General features: G+C 35.5%; 1 protein-coding gene across 2 annotated transcripts in view; it reads right to left on the bottom strand.

Moving 5' to 3' along the window:
* LOC129751318 (uncharacterized) overlaps window positions 1-16,626 on the bottom strand; it is a 377,841-nt gene that overhangs the window by 66,113 nt on the left and 295,102 nt on the right. For both annotated transcript variants that reach the window (XM_055746750.1, XM_055746751.1), the window contains exons 7-8: window positions 4,115-4,249; window positions 3,709-4,037 (exon numbers count right to left, since the gene is read on the bottom strand). In XM_055746750.1, the coding sequence (XP_055602725.1) occupies window positions 3,709-4,037; window positions 4,115-4,249 (464 nt within the window). The remainder of the gene's footprint in view (window positions 1-3,708; window positions 4,038-4,114; window positions 4,250-16,626) is intronic.

The raw sequence follows: 16,626 nt of genomic DNA, 5'->3' as shown, positions 1-16,626 counted from the left end.
CTAATTACTCAACATTTCAAAATAAAGTCGATATGTATTACCAGGATTTCGGAAACTGGTTCAGAAAGTTAAAAGTCCGAAAAATCAATTTTATTTTTAAAATACTCATAACTTCTGACAGCTTTTCTGTATTTCATTATTTCATTGATGTTTGAAATTGTCAAGAATCCATCTATCCGACAATGTATAAATATGTTGGGGTCCAATGAAAGTTTTTACCGCTATGACAGATCTTCTGGTAGAAAAAAGTCTTACTTTAAAAAAACGACATCCAGTTTTTGCTTTGCTTAGCTGTATTTCATTTCTCAATTAACCGATTTTAAAAACTCAAATTTTAATTTTTTGGCTTTAATTTGATCATTATTTTCATAGAACATACTTGGTCTGTCAAAACTACCAGTTCATCAGTATATTGGAATGATGATAAAGATGTTTGAAATGTGCGCTTCGGGTCATATTGACCCGAACAGCTTTGGAGGGTTAAATAGAAGACTGAAGTTCCAAAGATAAAAAATATAACAAATATATTTAATTCATCAACAACTCATTCGATTTTTTTTTTGTAAATTGACAGACAAATTAGCATGCACTTTATTTAACGCAAGGAAAAATAGTAGTTAATAGATTTTAAATGAATGCCTCATAAAAACTACGATTAACTATTCGTTGCTCTTGTTGTATCTATTTGGATTTATTGCCGCGAATGTTTGCTCTTGGATTTTATCGACTTTTTTCCGCGAGTTTCAATATCAGAAAACCAAAATTTTCCAGTTGTTCAGACGTTTCGAGTTACTATGGAATTCGCTCCTCTTCAGTGGACACTAGAATCAGTTTTTTTTTTAAACATTCAATCTTAATTTTAATTTTTTAGTTAGAACTTACAAATTACTGGCCGTCTAAACTATTTTGATTATGGAAAATTTGTTTCGTTTTTCGTTTATTTTTTTTTGTCAGTGTCTGTGTTAATTTAGCAATGACAGGGTCGTAAGCAGTCTGAAACCCTTCGTCTTTTGACTACATTATCGTCGCCTCTTAATTTAATATACAACGTTTCGGTTGTTGTTTTTAGAAAGTTTGAAGGTATGTAACGTTGTTTTAATTTTACGATGTAGTATTACATCTTATATTGTTATAAATCAATCATATTATTTCTAATTTAAGAACTTTTATTATTTGTGATGGTTTTGCAGCACCTCATGAAGCCTTTTATGAAAAATTGTTGAAAATAAATGTTAGATTGACTAGCAGGCTTTGAAAAAAATTCAATAAATGTGTTTATCTTCATCCACAAATCAGACTGTACTCCAATAATGAATTTCCTTGGAGGTGGAATTATCGGTATAAGATTCTATGCCGAGCTGGAATTAACAAGCTTTCTAATAACTGGCATTGTAATCTCAGCGCAACCGCATTGCATATGTCTGAAAGACACCAAATGAAACATATCCCATATCTATCACAAGACATAGCACAAAACCAACAGCCAAGATGAGCTTTACACCCCATTCTCATCTCTTTCGCTTCAAGAACTTCATTTGCAAACTAACTCAGATGGTGCACTGGGTAAGATAATGGACTGGTAAGCCGAGATGAAACGTAACTGTGAGTTTGATTCCCAATATTTTTTTTGGAATGAATTATCTTATAGGATTAATATCCAAAATATTTCTTGTACATTTTATTTAACGAGGGATTAACCTTCCATTTTCACCTTCTCTAAAATAAATGATTTTCATGTTTTGCTTAAATATACTGATAGTGCATTATTTTGCTTGAGAGCTCGAGTCTATATGCCAGTAGTGCTTTTCCAATCATAACGTCTTTGGTATAATGAATGTTTAAGCGCATTTTCGACCCAGAGGTAATTCACTGTTCGACCGTAATCCATGTGGTTTTTAAAATTGTTTAAGGTGATTTAGAGAACCCAGTGGTGAGCTGGAAGTGGAATATGAGCTTAGTTGATCGAATCTACGAAATCAAAAAAAAAATTTATTCGATCGAAATTTTAAAATATTTTGTAATAAATGAAGACTCGTATCAAGATGTTGTCGTCAGCAGATCTCCGGCTAGTTTTTTTTTGTTGGCTAATCCCTCCTGAATATTCATGGAAAGTTCCAAAATAAATAGTCTAAAAGTTTGCTATCTATCACCTAGTATGGCTGACGATCTGAGGGTCCATCAATTTCAGTAAACCGTTGATAATAGTTATCTCCCATCTCCCCTCAGTTATCTACCAAAATAACAAGGAATGATGCCCCAAAAATCACTCGATTTCCTTACCTTAGGTTCCACTAAGTTGAAACTCTGATTTAGTTACTTCTGGCATCGAGCTTTTGTACGACAAGTTTAAAACAGTTATAAAAAGCCAAAAATATTGTGTTGATGGTGATGGAGCATATCTTTCAAAAATTCGTTAAAACTACATTAACAAATAAAAAAAAGCCTTCAGAAGTGCCCGTGATTTAAAAAAAATAACGCCTACAATAAGTTAGACGAATTGCGCCAGTACAGTGGTGCACAAAAAACGTTGTCCATATGTTCGTTGTATAAATGCAAACATTACAGTTCTAGTTTATATGACAGTAACTTTATAAGATTCCATGAGCGTAATCAAAAGTTATTCACAAAGGAAAGTGGTGCATTTTTTTCGCGTACAGACATTTGATCAAAACTGCTCTTAATTGCATCAAGCAATATTTTACTATTTTCATTTGAAGATATAGCTTCGAAAAATTTAAGCTCCGAATGCTCGGAATGCATTTTCTGGTGGAATTTGATAACCGTTTTATCTACCGTTATATAAAGTTTTACAAATAAACTGCCAAGACCAAGCTCTCACTTCTTAAGAATCTTGGAAAACTTAATAAGGCAACATATTAACATGGCGGTTAGATTTTTTTTTGATAATGATAGAACTTAGATTTTGGATTTGTTGTTTTGTTAGTTAAATTTGTGGCACATAGTCCAACCGTTAACTAACGGTAGTTTAAATAGAGTTGAACTTTTTTTCAGTCAAAAACACCGTTCAGTACGACAAGGTCCAATGCAATGGAGGCAAAACTTTTCCTTTGATTTATTCACATGAAAACTCTCGCTTCAGTTATCACATTTTTCTGCCCTTTCAAAGCTTGTTGGCTGAGCTGGACTATGTTCCTGATCCTGCGATAGGACCCTACCAATCCCTAGAGGATAGCGAATAAAAAATAGTCCGTTGGTGAAAATTTGCCATCTGTTGTTAGATGTTTTTTCTTCCATCTCTCGGTGGTTCCATTTCTGTGTTGTTCAGCAGAATCAAAAAGATTTTCCACTTTAAGATAAGCTACTTCGGATCCTGTTCAGAGGTTCCGATGATATCGGGATGTTTTTCCTCGATTCTCTCCCGTTTCTTGTTCGAAAACATTTCTCACGTCTACCATTTGAAGCTTGTCAGAAGATGGGAAGCAAGCAACAGTTGGTTTATCGGGAGGATTTTCCGATGGTTGAAGCATGTTTGGCCATGAAGATTAGAGAGTGGGGAGCAATTCGAAAGTTAAATAGCATCCAACAGTTGGAGAATGAAAACTTTAGAAATCCATTACTTTGGCTGACGGAAGTAAACGATAGCTTGGGAATTTGCGGCAAGTTTTGAATTAAAAAATAAACGAAAATAATAACTTGGAAAAGAGAAGGAGTAAATTTCAACTAATCTTTGAAAATTCTCAGACTCACCTCATTATGCTCGCACGATTTATCCTTATCGTCGTGATCCATTTCCTCGTGACGCGTTCCATTGGACTTATCAGCTCCATTCTGAGTCATCCTTTGAGGAGATCCTGACCCGGCTGGAAGTGCCAAAGAGTGGCTAGCATTGACGATACTGCCGGTAGACAAATTGGACGACGAACTGGAAGACAGCTTATCCTCATCCGATGAATCTCCACCCAGCTCGTAGATGTTGACCATATGGGCGGCCTGTGCATGAACCATCAAATCCCAAGGGTTGGAGAAGGAATCCTTGCAAGCCACACAGACCAACTTTGCCGAGGGTGGAAGAGACTCTGTTCAAAAAAACGGAAAAATCATTAAATAAGTTAACAGGTGTATACATTGTTTAGGATCTTTTAGGCTAACTTACTAGTTTTGTTCATTGATGGGGAAGCGCACTTGCAGGTGAATCGCAGCTTGCAGTAGGACTTTTTGTGATCCAACAGCTCGGTCAGATCTGTGAACATCTCACGACAGTTGCCACAAATCAGTGTGTCAGGGTTACCTGTAACAAAATAGAAACAAAAAATGATGTTTTGTGTTTTTTTAAATAAACATGAGGATATTTAAGATAACAGTGTGATTCCTTCTAAGCCGTACTGTTTCGTGTCTGAAATAACCACAATCATGCATGCATTCTTACACCTTTAAAATCCCGTCAAAACAACATTTCCAAAAAAAATGTTATCAAAGTCTGTCTCCCACAAACTTCGGTTGGTTACATCCAAAAAAAAAAATGCATAACCTATAGCATACACCAGGATAGGGTGTCAAAACAAAAACATCACTGAGTTTTATTCCTGTGACTTTAATTAAAATATGAATAAATAATCATTCAACCCAGTGCAGAAGCAAAGAAGTTCACACCCTTTTCTGATAGTCGGATGCTGCTTGGACTGTCTGGTTTGTCTGGTCTGGTCGATGGACTGAAAAACAATCACATGAGAGAACTAGAGGGTGGTGAGCTTGAGTTTACACGTTAGACCAAGGGAAAATGTGTGAAAAGAAAAGTAGTGTAAATGGGAGACAGTATAGGGGAGAATTGGTTTTTTCTCGCTTGTCCTTGAAAAAAAGATATAAAGGGAAAAAATAGGCTGATGCTTTCTAGAACAAGCCTTTTTAACTTCATGGAAATGAACAAAGATGAGCTTCAATGTTTGAAACTTTTCAACGAATCATTTTTTTTTACATTTTGGCTGATATTAGCCTAGTCTTAATCGTTAACGCTCAATCTGCTTTAGTTTGACTGGTAAGTGATTTTTAATTCTATAAGTGTAGCATTTGTGTCAGTTTTTTACGTAAGTTTTATATCTGTGAAATGGAGATTAACATGGAGAATTTTAACAATCATTTCCAGAAATGATCAAATATTGAGAATATTTTTTTTAAAGCTCTATGACCAAGAGCCTACAGTACTCTTGACCGGTGATTTTAGCATTTGTAAGATACAAGGCATCATATCACCGCAAGATGTTAACTTAGGAGTAGATTTTCGATTTCATCACGGTCAAAAAAAAATTACGCCGTGAATTTGGCGAAACTAGAAATGAAATCGGAAAATTGTATTTTTATTGTCTCTAATCAATAATTTATAATGTTCTCAGTAACGAAAACGTTTTGTATCAATATATTTTGAACATAAGATGTAATAATAAAAGTTAACTTAACACAAAGGATCGAGTTCTGTTCAAATTATTCTTGTGTATAGGAACTTTGAGATTTGTTAGAATAAAACCTTGTAGATTATCAGTTTGATTAGAGTGTATTATTTAGTTTTTATGTAAATTTTACAGTTGTTATCTCTTATGTACATTTTTAGAAAGAATCTCATTCTGATAATCCATAATTATCCATTCAGACAATAATAAAGACTGCCCAGTCGGGATTGCGCACGCCACTCTTTCAAATAAACAAATAAAAAAGAGGAAACAGAGACACTAATCTCTTATCAAAATTGCTTAAATTTACCCACATCTTTATATGATTCGCATAACCAAAAAAGTTAGAACGGCTCAAAAAGCAGAAATAACAACACTAGCATTTGCGTGACGTTAAAGTACTTAAGTCGATTACACTAAGGTTTTTTTTAACGCAGTTTGATTTTGTTTAGTTTTACTAACACGGCTTCTTTTTACGCGGTTTTTTGCCATGGATATGATTCTTCTACACGGCTTTCGCGAATCAACACGTTTTTTTAGCGAAAATATTTCAAGTACAATACGTTTACGACTGAGTTCATACCGCGTGAAAAAGCCTTAGTGTATTACAAATGATTTGAGAGTCCAAATGACGGTTTTAAAAACTATACAGCTATTTAAAATAAGCAGTTCAATGACATTTTCATATTATTAAATACTTTTATATCATAAGATAAACCCTAAAAAATATAATGAACAAAAATGCTCTCCGCTTTTGAAAGTTAATTAAGGTCCTGGAAATTGTTTCTTAACAATTTTTTCATAGCCAATTTATTTTATTACTGGAAACCAGCAAAATTGGGCAAAAAGCGTGATGATAAAGAAACAATAACCGTGATAAAATCTAGCGTGAATTTGGCGAGTATTGAAAAATCGAACAGTGATAAGATCGAAAAACTACTGTAGATAAGAGTCTGAAAACTTTATACACATGAGCGGAAACCTGTGTTTTATACGTTAGAGCAATTTTTCTGTTAAAATCTCTTACAGTTTTAGAGAATATGATTTTATAATAAAAGTAGTCAAAATAACTGCTTTCCGAAACTAGGTGGACATATTCATGCTTTAGCTAAATTCAGTTCCACTTGAAAAAATTTCGTACAATTTAATTGAAATGGTAGAAACTGATATTAAGCATATGTCAAAGCTGAAATGTTGGCAATGTTTTAGATGTCAATAGTTCTCTTGAGCAACACATTGTAAGCTTTGCCATATGGTCATGTTTCATGGTGATGTTTTGTTCATATAATATTTTTGTAGAGCTCATATAATATTTTTTCTTTATAGAGGCATTTAACCTACCTGATATGGGCATTCAAACCTGCCTCTTATTCCAATATCTCATCCTTTCTAGCTATGCTAAAAGCTTCAATTTGTTGAATTTTTGTTTTTAAGATGAGTTAGGAAGAGAAACCATTTTTAATATTTTTGTTCACAGATTCAACACGATGAGCAACAAACTTCTTGTACTTCCTACGCCCTTATCTTAGCCACGAGAACACCACCTTCAAATCCGTCCAAAATACAGTTTTGTAGATAGGAAAAAAAGAATAATTTTAATGAATTTCACTAATTGAGCTCCTGACGTTGCAGATTGTAACTCCTTTCGAGGTATCGACAAATACTGCAGCCTGTGCTATAAACTTTTCCATCGCTTGACTGACATTGGAAAGCTGTCAGGAAACACTACGTCATCTTCAGCCCACAACCAATGTGCGGAAAATCGCTCAAGAAAAGCAATCAGGATTCGTTTCAAGCTAGAATACTTACACCTCCGAGTGCTGTGATACGCACGTGGTGAACGTATCCGTTGAATATTTGTCGAACATCAACACTAACTAGATACATAAAAAATTCTATGCCCCATCGGGGGTTACCGTTTCTATTAGTCACGTGGCTTTTCAAATGTGATCGACATGCTTGATGATAAGTTTTGAACGTCGTTCCCACAATCATTCAATAACGCCTATCCTCGCATCATTGTTGATAATGTTCGTTATTGATAGACGATCATGAATGTATCAGAAGGAAAATCTGAAGGAATACCAGGACCACATGTTGAAAAAAGCCGTAGCACATGCTGGCCAGTTCATTACGGTTACTTAGTAATGATTTTGTTCTTCTACGCAAAGCGAAAAATTAAAAATCATATTGTAACCTTTACGCATCGCTCAGAACTGATACACATCAGTTGTGATCCTAGAAGGTTGAAAACCATCAAGGAAGGCAATCACCATCGAGACGTTCGTTGCTGATAGTCTGCGTCCTTCTTTACCATATCATGTTTTGCAGGAATGTTTCAAATACAGAAGCGTCGTTGTCATGCATGATTGTTTATATAATTTGGTTGAAGAAGGAAAAATTGACTGCTTCGATTTTTTTGCTCTGAATGCAGTAACACATGGCTGATCGAAAATGATTGATATTCGGAACATTGCCCACAACAATTCAGTCTCAAATCGATTACCTATTCGTTTCGTTGTTCTCTCCGAGATTTCTTGCGTTCGTTTACTTTCTTTCTCTGCAGTTTGGAAGCTCTATTTTCTGTAGATAGTCAAAACGTTCCTTTAATTCGTCAGGGTCCAATCCTTGAACTGGTAAATGCATTTCAGCAACCGTTTTCATGCTGCCAAAGAAGATTGACAACTTTGTTGCTGGTTCGATATGCACAGCGTAAACTTTATCGAATCGCTTTGGGTTTGGCTGATTCCGTTCATCCACTTAATTTTGAGTTCATGTACTCCATCAGCTTCCAGTAGTTGTGCTAGCTCCGTATCATTCAGCGTCACCGATGATCCTTCGTCAATAAGTGCTAACGTTTCAGCTGTTTACCATTGTTGTACAGCAACACTGGAACTATCCGAAACATCACAGGCTGATCGCACTGTCGATGGCTATTGCAGCTAGCAATCACGTGTTGTGGTTGATTCACAATGCAGCAGAGGATGATGATTTTGCTCACACTTGTTTATACCGCACCGTCGCTTCGACCAACATCTATTCGCGCCATGCCATGGCTGTACAAACTAGGGTGGTCTAACCGGTTTTACCGAAACCGGTAAAACCGGTAAAATCGTCCATTTTCCAATACCGGAAATACCGGATTTTGGGGCGGTAAAAAACCGGTATTTCCGGTAAATTTTTCATCATTCTTTGGCACTGTATTTTTTTTCTTTTTCTCGGGATTTTCCTTCTTTGGCACTGTAATAAAATTGACACAGCTTAATGGTTTATTTTAACAAATATGTATGAGTACAAATACTCATATTTTGTTCAATCAGTTTAAAACTCTTAGCTACATAAACCTTACTGCAAGGTTTATGTGAGATTTGATTATTGCTAAAACTTGCCGATGTAACTTTTTGAATTAAAGCTAGAGTGGCGTTCAAAAAAGCATTGACAAGCTGCCATCTCTCTTTCAGATGTTTTTTTTAATGAAATTCAACACATTTCAGTTCAGCTATCGAACTAACGCTTCTGTACAAATGTACAATGACTGAAAAATGATACAGCTACAAGAAATTCATGTAGTTTTCATTGAAAGACTGAAAAAATAAAAGATGCAAACATGTTTAATCTATAAAAAAGGCCAAGTTTATCAAAATCGTTCTAAGCAGTGCGCGGGCTTTCAAAAATTTAAAACCAAAAATGTTGAATACTTCCTCCTTTGTTTTAAAACATAAAATGTTTCAACAGAGTCAGCACTTGAGCACATGTTAGAATTTTTGTATGAAATTCCTCTTTCAATATTTTCAAGATAATTGATGAAACTCTGTTGGTTTTTATTTTTAACACTGTTGAAGCATTTTCTTTTTCCAGACAAAGCAGTAACAAAGTTTTTATAAATTTGCAACAGTATTTTAGCAGCAAATAGCGTAAGGATCAGATCCAAACAACTGTATTTATTGCTGAATTTTGACGGGTTTTTTTTTATAGATTTTTATTTGTATTTGTTCGTTTTAATTTTGGAAAGGCAAATTCAATGCTATCACGACCTAGGTTTCCGGGAAAGCATCTGTATTTTAGACAACAATTATCTGTAATTTTGTGAGTCAACCAAAAACTTTGTGACAGTGTTTTAAATTTTTTTAGAAATTGATTAAGTCATTTTTAAAGAAACATCTTTTTGTATATCAAATCTCATATCATTTCCATGAGACTATAAAAACTTTTACTTAATCTGTAGAATCTGCTCTGTAATCTCTTCAGAGTTTAGGACAAAAATTCGACGAAAATTATATGAAACTTCTATAATTTCTGCAACCTCAATGCGAAATTATAATAATAAAATGACGATGACAAATATAATGATTATCTTGAGCGTGATGATAAATGTATGACAGAGGGATAATTTAAAGGCACAATACCATATTTTTCAATCGGAAACGATGCAATATCTATTGCGTTATAAATTCTGAGCATTTTGTGTCATTACTACTGCAATTAGACGAAACCTTTTCATGAATTCGAAATTCATTGAAAAATACCGGTTTTACCGGTTTTATCGGTTTTATAAATTACAAATACCGAAATACCGGATTTGAAAAAAAAACCGGTAAATCCGACCACCCTAGTACAAACACAGTGGACTCAAGATGAGGGTTTTGGACTCTTTTCCAACGATCTTCCAAACTCATCGACCAAAACTCATCACATTGCTTTCCAAAATGACCTGGTTTGCAACAACTGCACAGTTTCTTTCAGATTTGGGCCTTTCTATTGAAGCCATGTAATTTTCACCCAACCTCTCTCTAATTGGATCATCAAGCACCTTCCTTTGAATATGGTGGCAGCATAATTCCTGCACTTCACCATCCGCTACGTGTACGAAACTTTTACTGCTGAAGAGTTTTCACGCCGTTTTCTCTTGATTGCATCTTCAAGACGTGTTCCTTCGTAAGACACCTCAAGAGCTATGTCCGCCAGGTTTTCCATGAAAACGCCGAATGTTTTCAAGTTAACTTTCGACTGCTGACGCTTGAAGTCCACCCATTGCAAGGCGTAACAAGTCGGAATTTTTTGTATTAATTGCTGCATCAGTATCAAGTTACTTAGGTGATCACTCAACTTAGACACTCGCAAGTGTTGAGTCGACTCATCCATCGCGTTCCCAAAACCGATCACTGATTTCAAATCTTCCGAACTAGGACTAGGAAGCTTGTGTATCCGATTAGCAAGCAAATTTGATAGAACTTTAGGGTTTCCAAACTGTTTCCGCAACCTCTCGATCACAGCCGGCACATTTTATGGTTCAAGAAGCTAATTCCACACTGTCTCCAAAGCTTTCTCTGGTAATGCCTCCTGTAGTCATACCAAATTCTCGTCATTGTTGAACGCACACGACCAATTAGCTTGTTCGTAGGCGCTTATGAATGCCGACCACTCTTTCGGTCGTCCTGAGAATTTGTGTAAAATCCTAGGGTACACTTGCCGTGCTGCTAAATATCTGCGAACGTGTTGGTCTTTTAGGCTCTCTACTGGAAGACTGAGCATCTTTCGCTGGGTTTCTTCTCTACGTTTCCTTCTCATGCTGCCACTGATGTCACTCCGCGTGAACCCTTTGTCGGACCCTTTACCGCTTTGAAATCTACCCTTTTACTTTCTTATAGAACCTAAATTTCTAGCTCCTTCCTCTTCTGCTTCACATATTCTGTTCGATGCGGTTGTTTGCTTGTCTTGGATGATCTACCGATCCTTGTTTTTAACGAATCGATAGTCCCACACTGCCGCATTTCTCGCAGAACCATAACGCATTCGCAAACGTGTCATTCACATCCACACATGCAAGGTGGAATTATTTCTTGCATTCACTACACGCACCCTTGCGTCGTAGTCGTCTCCATTGTCGCAACAGGGATATTTGTAGCCTTCCGCCATCGTCGAGGATGAAACTTTTATCTTGTTGTGGTGTTTTCTTTCAGGAGAAACAACTCTGCAATAATTCTGGCGAATAACTAAAAGCTATAAATTTCGATTTATTAATTAAAATTAAAATTCATCCATCATCTTACTTTTATTCTCTTTGTTCAGTTCGAAATAAAACCAAGCTGCTTTCTCCTAGCTACGCTTGAATCCTATACATTACAAATTTTCTATTTAACTTCAATTGTTTTTCATCTTGTTTCAACTTCTTACGGTAAGTATGTACAATTTTATTAAATTCTTTGAAACTTTCAGGATATTGGTTTTTCGACTGCTGGCAACCTTATTCTTCGGTAAGTAATGTGGGGTAAGTATTTGTAAACAAACTCATTTTATTTCCTGTAACTTATTACTTACAGATTGCCGAAGTGTGCCTAAACCGATACCGTCCACTTAATCGACCACAACATTTGCAATTTCCTTCAAAACAATTTTAATGCTTCCGTAATTTCTCAATATCAACTTTCTATCCCATTTGATTTACACACTGCTTACTCCGTTCAGGGGACTGAGATAGACAGAGAATCATCGTCAATAATCAAACAAATTTTGCAGCCAATGATTCAATTTGTTATAATTTGTTGCAATTTGTTAGAGAGAATTAGAAGGTTTCAGTTAAAATGAGAGAAACCGGTGCTCAGAGAGAGTGAAAATGTGCTAATTGTTGCAAATGTTACAAATTATTACAATTTGTTAAGCAGTTGTGGAATTTTGATCATAACCATTCCAAATGCAAAGAATTGTCTCTCCAATGCAATCCCTTGACTCCGTTTCCGAATGTGGGTAATCTTGTAGAGTAACTCACTTTTGGAAAACTGACAGAACACATATATTGAACCATTATCCTACAACAGTCTTCCAGAAGTTTTAAAAAGCACTAACAACCATAGTTCTTTCAAATCCCAACGTCACCTCAAAGAATTACTTTAGACCAAATCACCTTGCCATTTTCTTTTGCGTTTTAATCAATGATTATATTACTAATCTGTCAATTCAAATACAGTAGTAGTTTTTTGAAAAGCATGAGTTTAGTAAATTTTAGTTTTATTTTTTGTCTTGTTTTTATTGTTTTTATTAAATTTAATCGATCTCTTAAATGAATCTTTTTCTACTGAGATTCATGTCTTAAATTAAGTTTATTGTATCGTACCATTATCCTGCATAATGTAAATATTTTGAGTTCTCAGCATGAGTAGATAAATTTTGGTTACGTTTAGTTGTTTTTTGCTAAGTTTTTTTTGCTGTCATGCAAGCTGAGGACAGAAAACGTCCTTGAAACAGAGCCTCTTGGAGCGGGGGAGTGTGATGAGTTCTTTTACAAATCAAAATTAAAAAATCATGCCAATATAGACATAACAGAAAGTTGTTAATATTTGATAACTGAAACAGATGATGCCAGAAAGTTAAAGATTTTAAAGAACGTATAGAATTTATTGCTCCAAATTAATTGAAAGACATTTTAAAATATTTGACCTCACTTAAAAACATTTTGTATGACTAGTTAATTTCTCAATAATAATAAACTATAACGTGTTAAAACCGTAAAGTTTGAATGCAGATAAGCAGGTTCTACAAGTCAATCTCACAAAGCAGTAAACTCACAAAATCGAAGGACAATTGCCAAGTTTTCCGAGCGAATGCCGCGTTCACAGTTTGGACCTTGGCCGAATCGGATTTCTGCTCCCCGAAACATCGGAAAACTTTTCCCAAGACTTCCGGAGGCCATTAAGCGGCCGACCAACCGGTGGCGTCTACTTCCTTGAGCAAGCGTCGAGAACTTAAAAACAGCATAATTATGAATGTAAATTCAATGAATTGTAAATGAGAACATGGTTCGCTTCTTCCATTCTCTAGGATGGCGACGACAGTGGAACAACCTCGTCTTTGGCTAAGTTCTTCTTCGTGTAGTTGGTTTGGAGGTTTTTTTTTTCTTCTATATTTTATCCGTTGATGTCGGGACTTGTTCTCCTCGAGGGTTGCCAGTTGTTGTATGGATTTTGTTGTGAAGTTTGTCTGCGGTTATCAACATCATCATCACCATCATCAACAGCAGAACAATATCTCAAGAAACAGAAATGAGGCAAGATTTTTGAACCAGACACTTCACAAGTGTGCAGCAACAGCTCTCCAGGATTCGGGATTCGGGATCCTTCGTCGGGATTGGGATATCCTTCCTTGTTTCCTATCCCGGAGGCAATCAATTTCACTGCTCTGGTTCCGGGATAGAGAATGGGTTAATTTGTCGGAAGCAACTGGAAAGTTGTTCAAAGTTTCAAGATTCTTGTGGAACGATCCGAACCAGAGAATGCCAGAAGGGATTGCCGCATTCCGTGACTTAATGGGCTATAAAACGAGTTGTAATGAGAGATTTTGCAACAATTTCCAGTTAAAAATTTTCTCCAGAAAAAGACAGATTAAAGTGTTGAAACGCCTTGTGCTAGATAGCTCACCTGTCTTGGCCCCTCGGTTCAATGCACTTGCATCCGAAATGACAACCAGGAAATGCAAAAATTGTCTAACCGAGCGGAAAACATCTACTCACTTATTCATGACCACCAGACACCGAGACATCCGAGAGTTCCGAATGGAAACAGAAGCGAGAGTGAGAAATCCAACAACATCAGCCAGAGGAAAAGCGGTTAAATCTTCTGCAAACAGGATTTTGCTGGGCTAGTGGGTTCTCGGATATCTCGCGGCTCAGAACCTCCCCGGACGACGACGACGGATTCTTTTTCAAATAAAAACAGATTTTCACACCTTTCTCCCCACGTTTCCCTTTCTGGTTTTATTTGAACTGTGACGAGGGACGGACGACACGTGGATGGGAGAGTAAATGTGTCAGAAAGTCATCCGGAGTAAGGGGGGATGATAGCACGCCCTTTTTGAATGGGGATCACAAGCGTTGCTGTTTATCGAGGGCACGAGCTGCTGTTAAGTTGTTTTGTGGTATTAGTGAATTTAATTCAGGTATGATTACTTTTACTGTTTCGATTTTTTGGTAGATACATACAAACTGTGGGCATGTTAGAAGTTGCCGAATTAACATTTCAGATATTAAACACTTCTTTTTTGTTGCATTATTATTGCATAAAATTGAACTTCTAATGTCGACAATTTATGAACCATCCCTGGGCCTTAAAATTCTAGTTTACGACATTTTCTATTCAAATCTGATGTTATTATATTTATATTTATTATATTATGTATGTTATTATATAAGTTATTATAACTTCAATGAATTGAAAACAGTGAACCTAATTTTCCTGTTTTGATACTGGTCTGGTACCTATCATTGGACCTAGATCTATTACACTTAAAATCAATTTATTTAACATAAAAAATCAATAAGTTTAAAGAATATTTAATATTTAATTAAATGATTTTCATAAAACAAGTATTTCAACTTGTTTACTATTGAAAAACAATAACAATTTGTATTATGAATATTTCGAACACTTTACTACCAGCCAGCAACGGCATCAGCACACAATTGCGTTTATTTGAAGGTTATTTGCAGTAAGCTCACAATTTTTTTTAAAAGGATTAACTCGAGCCGCTCAAGGCTCTTAACTATGCTCTTATGGAAATACAGTAATACCTCGATATAAAACAACGAATTTTTTTTTTTCGTTGCTTTATATCGAAGTTACGTTTTATCGAAACACTACTTGTAATGGTCCTTTGGAGCATCGATAGTGATCGTAAATGTGAAAAAGTTGATTCTGAATTCTAATTGTACGGATTTAAGAAACTGCACAAACTGCTCAAAAAAGTTCTGGTCATCCAAGCGTTCTTGGAGGACCTGTAGTATACTGGCAGCTCTTTAATGTTTTTCAACGCTTGTGGTTTCGCGGATTTCCCTATCAGCATCAATGGAAGTTTGAAACTACCATCCATATTACTACATGGCATGAAAGTTATCCTCTCCTTACTGACTTTCCGACCAGATGCTGATCTGGCATCTTGTTCAACTAATATTTGCGTTGGTGTGCTCTTAAAAAACAACCCACTTTCGTCAGCATTCCAGATTTGAGCTGGAGATAGATTTTTATCTTGGACTTCTTTTGTAAATTTGGCGATATAATTGCTATATTACTGGACATTTTTTTCCGCTTAGCTTAAGAAGGCGGATACCGAACCTTTTCATAGCAAGTGATAAAATTCGTGCATTCGCGATGGTACAGAAGTCTGTACAGTGATTGATCAACTGTCAGCAATCATAAAAACTTATTTGAATAAAAGACTACATGCCCTAACCTCACTTCAGCTCAAGCAACTTATCTGTAGGTGCAAATATAGTCATTAAGTTTTGAAATGAAGATACATGCTCTAGGCTGGATTTTCAAAAGCACATAAGCGACTATCGCAATACTGAAAGTACTGGAGTTACATTTTCAACGCTTGCGCTCATTCGCTCTTTATGCATCTGAGAATTTACCGCATGGCTCATAAATAACATTATTATATTTTTATGACAAAAAAGTATTGAAATTAAACTTATTTATTCAAATTAGAAACATTTTTAAAAGTTACGTAATATAGAGGCAAAAGTTGCTTTATATTGGATTACGTTATATCGAGGTTGCTTTAAAGAGAAGTTGCTTTATATCGAGGTATTACTGTACGCACTTTGAATGATGGTTAGTATGGATACAAATTTTTTAGTGACATCAAGATGAACAATGGAATATTATGGTTAAAAGTGTTCTATTTTGGGATCCATTACAAATTTTTTGGGTTTTCCAATAATTTTCTTTATTTTAGGGGAAATATGTAGTATAGTTCGTGATATCCTCAGCAATAGTAGTTTCCCATTAAATTTGAGCTTGGACAGTTGAGATATGAGATTATTTATATTTGCTTCTTACTCTGATTTTGCCTGCCACTAATAGAGTTTTCTGATCTACCACTGAAACGGAAGTAAATTTTTTAAAAAGGTTTTAAATTCTATCAGAAATACTTTTTTGTACAAATTACGATATGATGGGATGGAGGAAGAATAAGAATTCATTGCTTGCATAAAAGTATCATAAATCTATGACAGCAACCAAGGTTTATTTTAAGAAGGTAGTGCCAGGGCAACCCTGCTTTAGAATTGGGACAGACTGCGACGTCATAACCACAAATAATCTTCAAATTAACAAGGAAACTTGACTTTTGTGGTTGTTAACTCAAAGAATCTACTGGGAATTTTCCACTTTTAAGCATGTTCTTCTAGAAAGATACTTGTACTTCAAGATCCGTACTAAAAAAGTTAGATTTT

The sequence above is a fragment of the Uranotaenia lowii genome, chromosome 3, assembly GCF_029784155.1.
Source record: "Uranotaenia lowii strain MFRU-FL chromosome 3, ASM2978415v1, whole genome shotgun sequence".
Taxonomy (NCBI): Eukaryota; Metazoa; Arthropoda; class Insecta; order Diptera; family Culicidae; genus Uranotaenia; species Uranotaenia lowii.
This window is presented reverse-complemented; position numbering and strand designations above follow the sequence as displayed.